Source organism: Poecilia reticulata, chromosome 6 (genome assembly GCF_904066995.2).
Source record: "Poecilia reticulata chromosome 6, P_reticulata-male-v2, whole genome shotgun sequence".
Taxonomy (NCBI): domain Eukaryota; kingdom Metazoa; phylum Chordata; class Actinopteri; order Cyprinodontiformes; family Poeciliidae; genus Poecilia; species Poecilia reticulata.
The window spans coordinates 29,550,796-29,567,334 of record NC_088835.1 but is presented as its reverse complement, the minus strand read 5'-3'; the positions used below and the strand labels follow the sequence as shown (position 1 = coordinate 29,567,334).

The 16,539-nt window shown below is 41.1% G+C and overlaps 3 protein-coding genes and 7 non-coding genes across 18 annotated transcripts in view; 2 read left to right on the top strand and 8 right to left on the bottom strand.

Moving 5' to 3' along the window:
• Nucleotides 1–1,597: 1,597 nt before the first annotated feature.
• Nucleotides 1,598–1,669, bottom strand: trnap-ugg (transfer RNA proline (anticodon UGG)). The gene has a single exon. It is a non-coding gene; the product is annotated as a tRNA-Pro (tRNA).
• A 970-nt stretch (nt 1,670–2,639) lies between these two features.
• On the bottom strand, nt 2,640–2,711 carry trnap-ugg (transfer RNA proline (anticodon UGG)). The gene has a single exon. It is a non-coding gene; the product is annotated as a tRNA-Pro (tRNA).
• A 183-nt stretch (nt 2,712–2,894) lies between these two features.
• On the top strand, nt 2,895–9,795 carry LOC103466728 (SET domain containing 6, protein lysine methyltransferase). 3 transcript variants are annotated; one of them, XM_008412519.3, is made up of 9 exons: nt 2,895–3,033; nt 3,256–3,330; nt 4,023–4,167; nt 4,253–4,394; nt 5,109–5,303; nt 5,382–5,517; nt 5,804–5,984; nt 8,072–8,208; nt 9,295–9,795. In XM_008412519.3, the coding sequence occupies exons 1-9, from the start codon at nt 3,007–3,009 to the stop codon at nt 9,619–9,621; spliced, it is 1,365 nt and encodes a 454-aa protein (XP_008410741.2). In that variant the 5' UTR covers nt 2,895–3,006; the 3' UTR covers nt 9,622–9,795. The 3 variants fall into 3 exon arrangements, with proteins under 3 accessions (XP_008410741.2, XP_008410742.2, XP_081464467.1); XM_008412520.2 differs by lacking the exon at nt 2,895–3,033 and adding an exon at nt 3,907–3,929; XM_081608341.1 differs by lacking the exon at nt 2,895–3,033 and adding an exon at nt 3,911–3,929 and having other exon boundaries at nt 3,274–3,330.
• Nucleotides 7,412–7,483, bottom strand: trnap-agg (transfer RNA proline (anticodon AGG)). The gene has a single exon. It is a non-coding gene; the product is annotated as a tRNA-Pro (tRNA).
• Nucleotides 9,796–10,147: 352 nt separating the features above from the next.
• trnap-agg (transfer RNA proline (anticodon AGG)) lies at nt 10,148–10,219 on the bottom strand. Its single transcript has one exon. It is a non-coding gene; the product is annotated as a tRNA-Pro (tRNA).
• A 565-nt stretch (nt 10,220–10,784) lies between these two features.
• LOC145552036 (N-lysine methyltransferase setd6-like) lies at nt 10,785–12,506 on the top strand. The gene is made up of 2 exons (XM_081608342.1): nt 10,785–10,943; nt 12,006–12,506. The coding sequence occupies exons 1-2, from the start codon at nt 10,866–10,868 to the stop codon at nt 12,330–12,332; spliced, it is 405 nt and encodes a 134-aa protein (XP_081464468.1). The 5' UTR covers nt 10,785–10,865; the 3' UTR covers nt 12,333–12,506.
• Nucleotides 12,507–12,850: 344 nt separating this feature from the next.
• Nucleotides 12,851–12,922, bottom strand: trnap-agg (transfer RNA proline (anticodon AGG)). The gene has a single exon. It is a non-coding gene; the product is annotated as a tRNA-Pro (tRNA).
• A 451-nt stretch (nt 12,923–13,373) lies between these two features.
• Nucleotides 13,374–13,445, bottom strand: trnap-agg (transfer RNA proline (anticodon AGG)). Its single transcript has one exon. It is a non-coding gene; the product is annotated as a tRNA-Pro (tRNA).
• A 935-nt stretch (nt 13,446–14,380) lies between these two features.
• Nucleotides 14,381–14,452, bottom strand: trnap-agg (transfer RNA proline (anticodon AGG)). Its single transcript has one exon. It is a non-coding gene; the product is annotated as a tRNA-Pro (tRNA).
• Nucleotides 14,453–15,530: 1,078 nt separating this feature from the next.
• The window catches only part of cnot1 (CCR4-NOT transcription complex, subunit 1), a 28,556-nt gene continuing 27,547 nt past the window's right edge, over nt 15,531–16,539 (bottom strand). For all 7 annotated transcript variants that reach the window (XM_017305285.2, XM_081608338.1, XM_008412522.3 and 4 more), the window contains exon 49: nt 15,531–16,446. In XM_017305285.2, coding sequence (XP_017160774.1) covers nt 16,368–16,446 — 79 coding nt within the window. In that variant the 3' untranslated portion in view covers nt 15,531–16,367. The remainder of the gene's footprint in view (nt 16,447–16,539) is intronic.

The window sequence follows — 16,539 nt, the reverse complement described above, 5'->3', positions numbered from 1 at the left end:
CAATCATGTAACTTTTTACTATGGGCCTTTGTCTAACAGCGTGTGACTCTTTCTCGACCTTGGTAAAGCATCTCAACATTCCCCCTGTTGGGCTCTAAAAGAGCCCAAAAAAGGGAAGACAAACCCTAGAGTAGACACTGTCCCTTCTGGAAAACATCCCCCGAGGCTTTTGCAGATGTTGATATACATAGCTTCATTTCAAGTTTTGATGTTGTATTTCATTCATTTCATTTCATTTCGTGTCAATTTTGGGGGTAAAAACGGACAGGGCACCCCGAGGCCTCTTAGGCGGTGGATCGCAATCACAATGTCCCCCTTACAAGCTAATAAAGAACATGTAAAGAAAGAAAATTGTTAAAGGATATTAGAGTGTTAATTTGGAGGAACATAGGTCAACCCACCATGGCATGACTCTTTTTTTTTTTTTTTTTAAAAAGAAAGAAAGAAAGAAAAAACATTATGAAGATGCCCAATCTGAAAGAATTGTCCTCCTCGCTCTCCTCATCACCTGTGGATGCTGCTGTTCCCTGCCTGAGGTCCTTGGCTGTTCAGTGCATCACCTCCAACATAGAGAGGAGCAGTGGTACCAATAGAACCCCACCTGCCTATCAGATGGTTCCCAGAACCAAAAGACGACCGTGGAACTCCAGCTTTCCAGAGTTTAAGGGCAGTACTAGTATCTAGTGACAAAAATAGATGCTTTCCTTCACTTTAATTTTCTTTATATAATCCATTGATTTCCCTTTTTGTTGTGTTTTTTGTGTTGCAGAATGAAGTCCAATCCTTTCTGGGTGTGCCAGGATGTGAGACTGTGGGCGCCTTCCACGATTGGTGGACCAGTTTACAGCTGAAACGCCACTGAAGCCTCGCAGGCCAATGTTGAGACGCTTTACCAAGGTCGAGAAAGAGTCACACGCTGTTAGACAAAGGCCCATAGTAAAAAGTTACATGTTTGATTCTGTTAGACACCAAGGTCAATTTCTCACGAAAAAGAAACGTTTTCCCAGGCCACAGAGACATGGTGTGATTTCAGGGAGTGTCTTCAGTCCATATAATCAGCTGCCCTCCTCTTTCTCCTCAGACGCTACAGACTTTTTTAGAAACTCTTCTCGGATGTAATGGTAAAAGCGTCTCCTTTCAGCGCTGAAAGTGAATAAAATAAGTAAAGTCTGAATGCTTTTCTTGGCTGATTTTTTGCTCCGTGTGTCAATACAAATTATGATTCATCGATCGGGATTTCCATTCCCAACAGTCCAAATAAATCCTTTATATTTATCATAACATAAACTAAAAGAATATCACTAACATACCTCATTTTGTGTTTTAAACCACATACAAATACATGATAATTCAAACATACAACTAACTACTGATTTTAGGAACGTCTCCTAAACATAGCAATCCCTCAGGTGAACCTCAGCTGACCCTGATGACATTGTTTACAGTCGTGCACAATTTTATTAAAATAGTGTTTCAAGAAATGTAATAGTCATCGTGCAAATGTTAATAGTGATGTGAGAAATGCAACAAAGCAACTGAGAAAGCCTGTAATACTTCAATCAGATTCAACAGATAATCTCTCAGAACAGAAAAAGAAGGGCTCGTCCGGGATTTGAACCCGGGACCTCTCGCACCCAAAGCGAGAATCATACCCCTAGACCAACGAGCCACAAAATTCATATTTCCACAACTATAAACTCCAGGAGTAAAATATAAAATCTGTCTGGCAGTTTTGAATGCTTAAATGGTTTGTGCAGCAGCAGCATCCTCTACTGGTCACTAACAGAATTGCAAGATTGATTCTTGAAGTTGTTGACCTTGAAAAAACAATGTTTTTATTAATTTTTTATACAATGTGAAAATGGAAATATGACTGATAATGAAAATCGACTTAGAATGCAAAATTTAAATTTTGAAAAGGCTGTTTGTTTTATATTTATTTAATAAATAAATAAATAAATAAATAAATAAATAAATAAATAAATAAATAAATAAATAAAAATTAGATTATCACAGTAATTCTAAAATACTAGGAAAGTGCAAACATTTTGAAAATATTTAATTTCTAAAGGGGAAAATTTACTGGGCTCTCAAACATCTGTGAAAGGATTTTGAACTCCTCCTCTTGACAGAAACTTTTTAATTCTGGCTTAAAGGAGGGTTTCGGGAAGTGAAAGACCTCATTTTCTGTGTACAGGGAAAACACATACAAATCTCGGCCATTTTGACCCGAGGACAACAGGAGGGTTAAGAAAAAGCCACAGGACCCAGTTTTCAAGTCTTACTAAATCACCACAAAATCTCAGTTGTTTTTTTCTTGTTTGTTTACTTTGCAGTTTTTTCATTATTATTATTTTAAACACAAATTGTGTTTATGGGCATGTGTTTTTAATAATCCACTTTGGTTTAAGCTCATTCGGTGTATTTATATGAGCCGTAGAACGAGTCACAGATTGAAGTCCATCCATCCATCCATTTTCTTTACACCCTTGTCCCTACTGGGGTGCTGGTGCCTATCTCCAATTAACGTTTCGGGCGAGAGGCGGGGTACACCCTGGACATGTCGCTAGTCTGTCGCACAGATCAAAGTCATAGAGGTGAATTTAAAAAACAATCACTTCACAATAAAACCAAAACGCGGGCTCGTCCGGGATTTGAACCCGGGACCTCTCGCACCCAAAGCGAGAATCATACCCCTAGACCAACGAGCCATCTGAGAACAACAAGCCAATATGTCCAGATTTAAAAGCACATACAACGCTAATGTTAAGGATATATGTATGTACGTCTTGACATTACCACTCTGCAAGCACTATCAAACCTTACTTTGAAAATGACTCAACAAAAATTATTGTATCTGTCACTATTGTCTCTGTCCTGCATTTGTCTCAAATAAAGCCTGTCCTGATAGAAACTCCTGCCTACAAGTCCGCGCTCAGGTTAAATTTATCCCAGCTCATGGCAAGCTAAGTAGCATTAGCATCCGGCCAGACCTGCAGTCTGACTATGGCGACTGAAGCGAAGCGAGTAAAGGTTGTAACATTGTTCTGATTTAACACATACACAAAATCTGATACTAATCAACATTATCATCTTGAGTTTCATGCTAACTACTAACTAACGGAGTTCATTAAAATGTTTGTTGTCAAAAGGTCTTGAAGTCCACGAGGCTGCTGCTTTGGGTGTAAACACGTGGATTAAAGAGCGTAACAACAGAGCCAGATATCAGTACATGTTTGATTTTGTTTTATGCAGGTGGATGATGCTTCAGAGCGCCTGCAGGACTTCCTCCAGTGGTGTGACAGAGTCGGTTTGGTCCTGAGTAAAAAGGTTTGTTATGACATTCTGCACCCTGACATCCAGCCAGGATGCAGAGTAAACATGCAGTTTCCTCAGTTTTACTGGAACGAAGAAGTTTTCAGCAGTGGCTGTAAAACAAAAGGATGGATAGTCTAACCGTAGTGTGGAAGATCTGTCATGCTGTGGGCCTGTTTCTCTTTCAAGAAACTAGGAATCATTGAGTCTATAAAATAAGTGGATGTTTTCAGTAGAAATCAGGTAGAATCTGTCAGAAAACTAATAATGTGTCTTTGTTTGGTCTCTCAGCAGAATAGTGATCCAGAGAAATTGGCCAGAAATGGTTCACCAGACACAGAAAACAACATTCTGCCATGGTGGCCATCACAGTTTCTGGGCCTAACTCCAGTATAAAACTTCAATTCATTTAAAAAAATACTTAGTTGATTCCAAAAGGAAAATAAATGTTGTAACTCCTATTAATTCATAATTCTTCATAGAGTTGTTATAGATGGTGATGGTTGTGCTCTCCTGTACCTGACTGTATTCCAGCGATGTGAAAAAGCCTCTGACTAAAGACATTTGTTTTTTCTGTTGTTTTTTTTTAAGACAGTCTCATGAAGGATTTTAAAGTGAGTCTTAGCCTCATTTTAAGACCCTGGTTCAGTGTGTGACGTTTTTCCTGCCAGTTGTCTGTGAAATTGATCCCAGGTTTTTGTCTGCAGGTGTGCCTGAGCACAGAGGGAACAGTGGTAGATTATGGGATGCTGGCGAAGGAAGACATCGAGGAAGGAGAGGTTTTGTTCACCATCCCCAGATCTGCTCTTCTCCACCAGGAAACAACAAAGGTTTCTGCTTTGTTGAAGAAAGGTGATTCTACTGAAAATTAGTTTTATAACATTAAAACGTCCAGATTCTATCAACTCCCAAATGTGTTTTGTTTCTATTTCCACAGAGAAGTCGTCTCTGGAGAGCACTTCTGGTTGGGTTCCCCTGCTGCTGGCTCTGCTTTATGAGTCCACATCTCCTGAGTCCCACTGGAGGCCGTACCTCTCCCTGTGGCCTGGCTTCAAAGCGTTGGATCATCCCATGTTCTGGTTGGCTTCACCTCCACTCCTTAAAGGGGACCTATTATGCAAAATCCGCATTCTGCACATTTTTATACTTCCATTTGGGTCTCAACTGTTTCTTAAAACAGGCATAGTGCTTTAAAAAAATCACCCAGCAGATTTTTAACAATAAGTTAAGGCTTTTTGGTGTCTGGAAAATGAACCGTTTCAAAAACCTCATGATTTTTAAGTCATATTTGACAGCCACTGTGCCGTAACCTAGCAACCCAAGTGTAGGTGCAGGACATTTTGGTCACCTGGGTGCTGGAAGAGACAAGTGTTTTATTGTTAACTTACCGTCCAGATACCAAATTCTGCAGGAGGCTCCACTTTTGCTTGTCAAAGATGTATGGTTGTATATTTGCGCATCTGTTTACAGCCATTTTCACAACATCAAAGCTTTCTGATTCTATCAACTCCATTTTTTTCTGTTTTCAAAGTAAAATTGAACCCCCTTCCCAAATATTGAGTTGGGGGGCGTGGCCAGCAGCAGGTTAGTTGGATTTAAAGTGACAGAGCTCTTAAAACAGCTCATTCTGAATGGAGCAGACTAAAATCTCATTATCTGAAAATGATTTTGTACACAAAACAAATGAATTAAACATGTTTTGTATAGAAAACTATTCTATTCTAACTTGTTCAAGGAAGCATAAACAGGTCACCTTTAAGCTCAGCTGAGTGACAGCTTCATGATTTCCTCAGGTCTAAAGAGGAGCGAGACAAACTGCTGAAGGGAACAGGAGTCCCAGAGGCGGTGGCGACGGATTTATCCAACATCCAGAGAGAGTACGCAGATATCGTCCTGCCTTTCATAATGAGACATCCCGAGCTGTGGAACCCCAACACACACACTCTGGAGCTGTACACACAGCTGGTGGCCTTCGTCATGGCCTACAGGTTAGCACACACAAACCCAAACTCTTTAAGTTTTTAACATTAATTTCTGAGCCCGTTTCATTTCTGCTTTGACTGAAGCTTCCAGGAGCCGCAGGAGGAAGAGGATGATGAAGAGGATGAAGAGCAGAGGGCCCCCAACCCTCCCATGATGGTTCCCATGGCAGACATGCTGAACCACGTATCCACGCACAACGCTAACCTGGAGTTCAATCCGGTAAGGAATCAATTCGATTTTAAAACCGAGAAAAGAAAAACCTCGTTAATTTACAACTGTTGTCATCAACCCTTAGTGCATGGGGGGCAATCATGCACACATTCATACAATATGTGAATGTGTTGGAAAAGTTATGCAACTCAAATGTGAATCTACTTACTAGGGCTATTGTAGATAGGGAAAAAGACAAAAGGAATACATTTCTCCCAGAAAAATCTCAGATATTTATAGAAAAACTTGGAAATTTCTGAGTTTGAAAAGTGTAAAACTGAATCCTTATTTTCAGGACAGCCTGAAGATGGTTTCTGTGCGCCGCTTGCGTAAAGGCGAGGAGGTCTTTAACACGTACGGACAGATGGCCAACTGGCAGCTGCTGCACATGTACGGTTTCACGGAGCCGTATCCGGAGAACAGCAACGACACGGCGGACATTCCCGTCGCCTGCCTCTACCAAGCCGCAGCGCAAGGTAGCTCTGGAAACCAGGGGGATTTTCATCGACATGCTTTAATTTCCAGAAAACTTACATTTCAAACTGGTTTGATGCTAAAGTAAAAGTATTCAGTACTTAATGCCGTTTCTGATGTTGAAGTAGGAAAAACGTATGGAAGCTCAGAAAGTGTTATTAACATTGAATGCTCTGCCGGTCTTAATGAAAAAAGGCCTTAAAAGCTGCAGTTTGTAACTTTAAACTTTTAAAAAATATATTTTTTCCAGAGATGGCAGAGGGACTTTTTTTTTCATAGATTATCTGTCTCATACCATACTGTCTTGACATTTTGACAGTTTAAACCAGGGGTCCCCAAACTCCTTCCTGTGAGGGCCACATAACTTTTCCCTACTCTGGTGGGGGGCCGGAGTCAGATTGTGACAGAAAAAGTGTTACACGTTTATCACCTGCGCTGCTGGAAATGGTTGACGGTGGGTGGGGTGCGCGTGCGTTTCTCGATTGATTTTTACCCAGAAAGCACATGGGCAAAAACCGTTAGTGAAACGGTCACTGGGACTGACTAGCATATATTCCATTGAGGGAAAGTAGCTTTAACATATGTTAACATAAAGGCTCGTTTTGAAGTATAAGCTGCTACTTACAGGCATTGCTTCGAAGAACTCGACCTGGAATGCGGCGTTCATAACAAACACGTGTGTTCATCTGCTCTACCGCTAGCAAACAACCGCACTGATTAAATAACATAAAAGTCAAGCAGTTCCCTAAAAGTCCAACAGATGGCAGCAATGCGCCATGCAAAACAAAACACCCACAGTTTACAGGACACACTTCCTGCTAAAGAGCCCCCTGGTGGTTGAAGAAAAAGCCACATATAAACCGGAAAATACAATATATGAAAAAAAATTTGAATGCTCTCTGGTATTGTTCAGGGGGTCGGACCAAATGTGGAGGCGGCCCGCGGGCCGTAGTTTGGGGACCACTGGTTTAAACAAATAAGTAAAAATAGATTTTTTATAAAAGCTTTAAAAGATCAGCATTACTTATTTGTGTGTATGAAAAATAGTGTCTCTTTGGATACAAATATATGCAAAAAGAATTAATTCAGGGAAAATAGTAACTCAACTGAACAGAAACTGAATGATCATCTGTTAAGAGGTGATTTTTGCTTTGAATGCTTGTTTTGTAAAATTTGTAAAAGAACTGGCTGCAGATTTCAAAAACAGATATTTTACTGACGTGCCTGTTTTTCTGCTAAGCAATGTAGCAGATCAGGACAGAATTAAGTCAACTGTTTTAAAATAAACAAAGGCTTTATATAAATTAGGGCAAGAAAGTTAATTCATGAATAAAACACATTAAAGTATGTAAGCCTGTTTCCTCCAGTCAATAAAAGAAGTATTTACTTTACAAAATTACTGATTTGCTTCTCCATTATGTGCTAAAATGGGCTCGTCCGGGATTTGAACCCGGGACCTCTCGCACCCTAAGCGAGAATCATACCCCTAGACCAACGAGCCTCCTCTGACAGATGTTCACATCTGGCCACATCTTCCAAGTCTAAGTGTTCATTCCTGCTGATGTGGCAGGTCAGGATTCAGGAGTCCAACACCGCCCTCTAGCGGTGGATGTCTCAAACTGCAAACACGACTTGTTTTCAGGGGCTTTCCGGAGGTTGAAAGGTTAAAAGTTTGGTGTTGGGAGGAGAAATTTGTGAGTTATTTTTATTCAGCTGAGCTGAGAGCAACCTCTGCCTAAAACAAACAAATAAATTCTCCTTCCTGGAGATTTCTCACATGATTTATAATAGAGGTGCAGAAAAAAACTGATTTCTGGGATTTCTGAGTTAATTCAAAATGCTAAAAAATAGATTTCAAAAATACATTTAACTTGTATATTTTTGCCGCTTCTATTTGCGAGTACCCTGCATAATGCACTCGCTCACTGTATGTATTTTGAATAATTCTTTGATATTCTAAAAAGCCAGGCAGCTGGTAATTTAAGCTACAGAAATTTATTCAAAACCTATCTTTGTTTAAATATAAACTGATTGAATATGATACAGTATTGAACCTTACAGGATTATTTGTCTTCTTGTTTCCTTGCAGACGTTCAGTCTGAGCCGGAGCGTCAGCTTTTTGATGAGCGCTTCAAGGTTTTGTCCCAGATGATGGAGGAGAACGCAGCGTTTGTGTTCAGTGATCAGGGCTGCCTCACAGACTCCGAGCTGCACTCTGCACTCAAGGTAACGCAGCGCAAACATCCCAGCTTTCCCTCTAATACGAGATAAAAACTTTACATTTAGACCAAACGTGTCAAACTCATAGACCGGGGGCCAAACTGGCCCTCCGAAGCTTTTTATACGGCCCTGTAGACTCCAGAGGGATTAAATAAGTGCTTAAGTATTATTGTATCAACCAAATCAAAGTAGTTTTTATCTCTCTACTGCCAAATTATATCAGTCTCTCCAGTTTTTCCCAATTTCACAATTGCCACACTTTTTCGCAATATTTTGTCTAAGGATGAGTTTACTGCAAATTTTAAACCTGGTGATCAAAAACATTATGTTTATGTGATGCTAATTCCCACCTGGAGGTGGCAGTGTTTCTCACTTCTCTTACACTGCTTCCTCAGCTTTACTTGATGTCAATTAATAGTCCATTATCAAACAAAAAGTCACATTTACCATCATACATAAACTCAAACATAGCTAAATGTTTTTGCAAGTATTTCTGAATCAGTGATTGTGATTGAGGGCTGCACAGTGGCGCAGTTGGTAGAGCTGTTGCCTTGCAGCAAGAAGGTTCTGGGTTCGATTTCTGGCCCTGGTCTTTCTGCATGGAGTTTGCATGTTCTGCCTGTGCATGGTGGGTTTTCTCCAGGTACTCCGGTTTCCTCCCACAGTCCAAAAACATGACTGTCAGGTTAATTGGCCTCTCCAAATTGTCCCTAGGTGTGAGTGTGTGTGTGCATGGTTGTGTGTCTCTGTGTTGTCCTGTGACAGACTGGCGACCTGTCCAGGGTGACCCCGCCTCTCACCCGGCAAGCAATCTGGAGAGAGGCACCAGCAACCCTCCCGACCCCACTGAGGGACAAGGGTGAAAGAAAATGGATGGATGATTGTGATTTCACAGAAACCTGGAGGGACTGATCAGTTTCAAAACATGTTCAATATTATTTAATTTTAAGAAGTGCTTATCAGATGGAGGCACAGCTGTTTATTAATATTTTAACAGTTTGTTACTGGATTTTATCGATGAATTCTACGTGATTTTGAAATGGCCCAAAATGAAAATGAGTTTGACGCTCAGCTCCTGTTTTGTTGCTGCAGCTTCTGTCCATGTCGCAGGAGGAATTCTCAGAATTCAGAGACAACGAAGGATGGGAGGACGATGACGAAGACGCCGACGATAAAATCTCCCAGGCCTTCTCCAACGAGGGTCTGCCCGATTTAAAGTCGTCATGGAAACGTCTGATCCACGAGGCAGCCCGGCTCACGCTGAGGTCGTACGGGGACGCAGAGTTGGAGAGCGACCGGAAGCTGATGGAGGACGGAGCGGATCTGAAAGGACGGAGCAGCAGGAGGTGGAGGGCGCTGCAGGTCCGCTTCGGACAGAAAGTCATCCTGCACAGACTGCTGGAGCTCACCGCGTCCTGACCCCTGGAAACAGACCATAAACATCTGTCTGCGCTTGTTTCTGTTCGTTTTCACAGCTTCACCGGCTGCGGCGCCATTACAGATATCCACAAAACTTCAAAGATATTCCACTGATGTCGATAAAACACAATTATGCAATTACGTTGTTTCCAATAAATAACTGATAAAAAATGATTATGGTTTGAGTATTTTTTACAAATAGATAAGTTAGATGTGCAATATGCAACCATTAGAGATGTGTACTACTGAATATTTTGGAATATTTTCAATAATGGGCCAAAATCACTGATGTCGATACCAATACAATATAGATTGGAAAATCTACACTACAAAAATAAAATTTCAAGACGGAATCTAAAACTAAAGTACTAATTCAATGCTAAGTAAATATAAATCTGCCCACTTCTAGAAAACATGAACACAAATAGACAAACTGACCTAACAGTCACGTTTCCTGGACTATGGGATGAAGCCAGAGTTCCCAGTAAGAACCAACATTTGTGCACAGATACTAAATTATTAGAATGGGCTCGTCCGGGATTTGAACCCGGGACCTCTCGCACCCTAAGCGAGAATCATACCCCTAGACCAACGAGCCTCCTCTGACAGATGTTCTCATCTGGCCACATCTTCCAAGTCCAGGTGTTCATTCTGCTGATGTGGCAGGTCAGGATTCAGGAGTCCAACACCGCCCTCTAGCGGTGGCTGTGTCAAACTGCAAACACGACTTGTTTTCAGGGGTTTTCCGGAGGTTGAAAGGTTAAAAGTTTGGTGTTGGGAGGAGAAATTTGTGAGTTCTTTTTATTCAACTGAGCTGAGAGCAACCTCTGTCTAAAAAGAACAAATAAATTCTCCTTCCTGGAGATTTCTCACATGATTTATAATAGAGGTGCAGAAAAAAACTGATTTCTGGGATTCCTGAATTAATTCAAAATGCTAAAAAATAGATTTCAAAAATATGTTTAACTTGTATATTTTTGCAGCTTCTATTTGCGAGTACCCTGCATAATGCACTCGCTCACTGTATGTATTGTGAATAATTCTTTGATATTCTAAAAAGCCAGGCAGCTGGTAATTTAAGCTACAGAAATTTATTCAAAACCTATCTTTGTTTAAATATAAACTGATTGAATATGATACATTATGGAACCTTACAGAATTATTTTTCTTCTTGTTTCCTTGCAGACGTTCAGTCTGAGCCGGAGCGTCAGCTTTTTGATGAGCGCTTCAAGGTTTTGTCCCAGATGATGGAGGAGAACGCAGCGTTTGTGTTCAGTGATCAGGGCTGCCTCACAGACTCCGAGCTGCACTCTGCACTCAAGGTAACGCAGCGCAAACATCCCAGCTTTCCCTCTAATACGAGATAAAAACTTTACATTTAGACCAAACGTGTCAAACTCATAGACCGGGGGCCAAACTGGCCCTCCGAAGCTTTTTATACGGCCCTGTAGACTCCAGAGGGATTAAATAAGTGCTTAAGTATTATTGTATCAACCAAATCAAAGTAGTTTTTATCTCTCTACTGCCAAATTATATCAGTCTCTCCAGTTTTTCCCAATTTCACAATCGCCACACTTTTTCGCAATATTTTGTCTAAGGATGAGTTTACTGCAAATTTTAAACCTGGTGATCAAAAACATTATGTTTATGTGATGCTAATTCCCACCTGGAGGTGGCAGTGTTTCTCACTTCTCTTACACTGCTTCCTCAGCTTTACTTGATGTCAATTAATAGTCCATTAGCAAACAAAAAGTCACATTTACCATCATACATAAACTCAAACATAGCTAAATGTTTTTGCAAGTATTTCTGAATCAGTGATTGTGATTGAGGGCTGCGCAGTGGTGCAGTTGGTAGAGCTGTTGCCTTGCAGTAAGAAGGTTCTGGGTTCAATTCCCGGCCCCGGTTTTTCTGCATGGAGTTTGCATGTTCTTCTCTCCGGGTACTCCGGTTTCCTCCCACAGTCCAAAAACATGACTGTCAGGTTAATTGGCCTCTCCAAATTGTCCCTAGGTGTGAGTGTGTGTGTGCCTGGTTGTGTGTCTCTGTGTTGTCCTGTGACAGACTGGCGACCTGTCCAGGGTGACCCCGCCTCTCGCCTGGCATGCTAGCTGGAGAGAGGCACCAGCAACCCTCCCGACCCCACTGAGGGACAAGGGTGAAAGAAAATGGATGGATGATTGTGATTGCACAAAAATCACAGAAACCTGGAGGGACTGATCAGTTTCAAAACATGTTCAATATTATTTAATTTTAAGAAGTGCTTATCAGATGGAGGCACAGCTGTTTATTAATATTTTAACAGTTTGTTACTGGATTTTATCGATGAATTCTACGTGATTTTGAAATGAGTTTGACGCTCAGCTCCTGTTTTGTTGCTGCAGCTTCTGTCCATGTCGCAGGAGGAATTCTCAGAATTCAGAGACAACGAAGGATGGGAGGACGACGACGAAGACGACGACGATAAAATCTCCCAGGCCTTCTCCAACGAGGGTCTGCCCGATTTAAAGTCGTCATGGAAACGTCTGATCCACGAGGCAGCCCGGCTCACGCTGAGGTCGTACGGGGACGCAGAGTTGGAGAGCGACCGGAAGCTGATGGAGGACGGAGCGGATCTGAAAGGACGGAGCAGCAGGAGGTGGAGGGCGCTGCAGGTCCGCTTCGGACAGAAAGTCATCCTGCACAGACTGCTGGAGCTCACCGCGTCCTGACCCCTGGAAACAGACCATAAACATCTGTCTGCGCTCGTTTCTGTTCGTTTTCACAGCTTCACCGGCTGCGGCGCCATTACAGATATCCACAAAACTTCAAAGATATTCCACTGATGTCGATAAAACACAATTATGCAATTACGGTGTTTCCAATAAATAACTGATAAAAAATGATTATGGTTTGAGTATTTTTTACAAATAGATAAGTTAGATGTGCAATATGCAACCATTAGAGGTGTGTACTACTGAATATTTTGGAATATTTTCAATAATGGGCCAAAATCACTGATGTCGATACCAATACAATATAGATTGGAAAATCTACACTACAAAAATAAAATTTCAAGACGGAATCTAAAACTAAAGTACTAATTCAATGCTAAGTAAATATAAATCTGCCCACTTCTAGAAAACATGAACACAAATAGACCTAACAGTCACGTTTCCTGGACTATGGGATGAAGCCAGAGTTCCCAGTAAGAACCAACATTTGTGCACAGATACTAAATTATTAGAAAGGGCTCGTCCGGGATTTGAACCCGGGACCTCTCGCACCCTAAGCGAGAATCATACCCCTAGACCAACGAGCCTCCTCTGAAAGGTGTTCACATCTGGCCACATCTTCCAAGTCTAAGTGTTCATTCTGCTGATGTGGCAGGTCAGGATTCAGGAGTCCAACACCGCCCTCTAGTGGTGGATGTCTCAAACTGCAAACACGACTTGTTTTCAGGGGTTTTCCGGAGGTTGAAAGGTTAAAAGTTTGGTGTTGGAAGGAGAAATTTGTGAGTTATTTTTATTCAATTGAGACGTTCAGTGTGAGCCGGAGCGTCAGCTTTTTGATGAGCGCTTCAAGGTTTTGTCCCAGATGATGGAGGAGAACGCAGCGTTTGTGTTCAGTGATGCCTCACAGACTCCGAGCTGCACTCAAGGTAACACAGCGAACACAAATACTCCTGGAGTCATGTTTCCTGGACTATGGGATGAAGCCTGAGTTCCCAGTAAGAACCAACACTTGTGCACAGATACTACATTTTTAAAAAAGGGCTCGTCCGGGATTTGAACCCGGGACCTCTCGCACCCTAAGCGAGAATCATACCCCTAGACCAACGAGCCTCCTCTGACAGATGTTCACATCTGGCCACATCTTGCAAGTCCAGGTGTTCATCCTGCTGATGTGGCAGGTTAGGATTCATGAGTCCAACACCGCCCTCTAGTGGTGGAGCATGTGTGATACAGATACCAAAGCTTTTTTTCAAACCTTCACTAAACTCTAAATATTTATTCTAAGTGAATTTCTGAGGACAAATGAGCTGAGAGCAACTTTTGTCTGAAAAGTGTGAATTAATCTGCTTTCTTGCAGATTAATTCACAGATTAAACACGTGTATAAGCACAGACAAAACGTTTTGTCTGGTCAACAGAGCAACCAACGATGCTGAATTAGAGCCATTCTAGACATGAAAAGATGTACATTTCTGTCAAAAAATTGAAAATTGGATGAAAACAAGAGAATTTCAGAGTTTGAAAAAGTTTAAAATTTGCTAGAAAAAAACTGATTTTGAGATTAATCCCAGAAATTTTCTAGAAAAAATTAACATTTCTGGGTTTCAAAAGTAGGTAATTTACAACTTCTGAATTTCCAGAAGTTTAACATTTTCAACCTTTGAAACTGAGAAAGTTTTTCTTGCAATAAAATGTCTGAGAACAATCTCAAAGTTTCTGGGGGGATCTCTAGCCACTTTTCAACTTATCAAACTCAGAAACGTATCAGGTGAGAACTTACGTATGCACAGAGAGAACATTCAAGCTCTGTGCAGAACAAAACTGTTTAAATCCAGACGTTTTTAAAGACTTCACACATTCACTGCAGAACAGAAAAAAACAATGCAAAAGAAGTCCAAATAAATTTACTCCACAGAACCTGAACAGTGTAGAATGAGTGAAGCAACCCAGTTTAAATCTTGATGAAGAAAAGCACATAGTCTGGATTGTAAGATTTAAGTCTCTGGCACAGTTAGGAATCCCAGATTTGCATGGGGGAAAAGAGGAGGGCTCGTCCGGGATTTGAACCCGGGACCTCTCGCACCCTAAGCGAGAATCATACCCCTAGACCAACGAGCCACGTCCGTTAAGGATTCATATCTGGTTCACTGTCCTACAATCTGCAAGTCTGATTGCTGAGGTGACTTTTTTTTCGGCCCAACACCGCCCTCTGGTGGTCAGTTCGTTTTCTGAAAAGACAAAGTTTTCAGCCATCTGCAGGCGGCTGTAGGTTCAATCAAACACGTTCATATGCGGTTTTCTTTTCTGTTTAACAGTAGATAATAATGCTAAAGATAAATACACTGCTCAAAAAAACAAAGGGAACACTTAAACAACACAATATAACTCCAAGTAAATCAAACTTCTGTGAAATCAAACTGTCCACTTAGGAACGGGTCAATCAGTGTGATAATTTGAGATTATTGACCCGACGAGGGTCAATCAGTGTTGCTTCCTAAGTGGACAGTTTGATTTCACAGAAGTTTGATTTACTTGGAGTTATATTGTGTTGTTTAAGTGTTCCCTTTATTTTTTTTTGAGCAGTACATTTTGTCATAAGGTTACAAAAAATTGTAGGCAACACCAGAAGTGTCAGGAGGAATGGGCTGGATTAAGATTACACAAACACCGCAGATGACTAAAAAAAAAAACAAACAAATTACACAAAAAATACCAACATTTATGTGAACTTCTGAATTTGGTTTTAAAAATTTCGATGTCTAAAATGTGTTTTTTTATATCACAAATATTAGTTTAGTCTGAACGAATGCAAGGAATTAAGTCTTTTACCCGTTTCCGGTGCGGCCTCGTTAAATAAACTTTAGGATAGTGTGACATAAACATTTGTATTTCAGTTTCCCAGTATCACATAAGCTACAGTACTTATGATTTATGAAAACTGCAGTTATCCAGCAGGTTGTTGCTAGGTAACGAAAGTCTGAGCGAGTCAGTTGAGGTTGAGCCATGAGGTTGAGCAGTTAAGTCTTTCCTACATCTCCCAGAATGCTGTGCGGTTCTGGATCGGATATTCTTGCAGATGTATTATCTATCACTGTTTATATTATTGATTTATTGTCCAGCCATAGATTTAAGCCGTAATTTGAGAACAAATTAACTGCCAAATGTTTCGGTTTGAGAAAGCAAACATGGCTGCACCTTGAATGCTTTATTTTCTTTATTTATGCATACTGCAGTTAAAGTAGCAAGAACTAAAGGCAAACTAGAAAGAACTACAAAATACAACACACGGACCAATACATTTACAAAACATTCAAAATGTTACAAAATGGGCTGTATTGGTCCTTCTATTGTTCTTCAGTTCGGAACTTTGTACAAGTTGTCATTTACGATGTTATCGTCACTTTGCACATTTTTTTTACAAGTGCCAGGGAGAGAGACCTCCAGAACCAGTTTGAAATGGACAAACCATCAGCAACCAGTCTCCACCACCATCACACCTGAGAGACGTGACCTCAACTTTCAGTCCCACTCAGGAAAAAAACAAAAAAAACAAAACAACAACAACAAAAAAAACCTCAAAGAACCAAATAAAAGTAGCAGGCAGTTTCTTCTCTTCAATCATCAACCATTCAGCCTCGGGAAGCAAAGTAAAGTCACAAATCAGGATCTGTGTGGGAGGGAAGCAAACCAAAGACTTTGGTAGTGAAACTCTTCAGGTGTCTTTACATGTCAAAGGTATGTTTTAACCAAACATGTGAACTTTAATTCATTCGTCCACTTCCCTGCTCTCCCTTTTTTTTCAATATTTACAACAAAAGAAGCATTTTAAACAGCATTTCTCCTCCCGTTCTCCATCCCAAAGGGGAAAAAACGAAACTCTTTAGATCCATGAACAGTAGTCCTTCCGGCCACATTTAATAGAAAAATAAAACAATGAAACTGTGGTTGCCAGTTTATCCAGTGCCAACAGTGAATTGGGAGCTGGGTGTGTGGTGATGGGATGGGCGAAGGCCGCGGTGTCTCTCTGACACGGTTAGCTGGCACCGGTGCCCTCCATCACTTGTTGGGCCTGCTTCTGCCCCATGCAGCACTGAGCCACGGACTGGAACAACCTGCACACACACACACACACACACACAGTAAGCATCACAGCCAGGGTTGCCAGGTCTGACAGTTTCCAGCCCAAATACAACGTAAAACCCATC

Bases quoted from the DNA above. Each gene is read 5' to 3' on its own strand.
- LOC145552036 (XM_081608342.1), top strand. From the start codon at position 10,866: ATGATGGAGGAGAACGCAGCGTTTGTGTTCAGTGATCAGGGCTGCCTC. The intron at 10,944-12,005 runs GTAACGCAGCGC...TTGTTGCTGCAG, and splicing joins AGCTGCACTCTGCACTCAAG to CTTCTGTCCATGTCGCAGGA.
- LOC103466728 (XM_008412519.3), top strand. From the start codon at position 3,007: ATGGCGACTGAAGCGAAGCGAGTAAAG. The intron at 3,331-4,022 runs GTTTGTTATGAC...TTTTGTCTGCAG, and splicing joins GTTTGGTCCTGAGTAAAAAG to GTGTGCCTGAGCACAGAGGG. The intron at 5,518-5,803 runs GTAAGGAATCAA...CCTTATTTTCAG, and splicing joins CTAACCTGGAGTTCAATCCG to GACAGCCTGAAGATGGTTTC.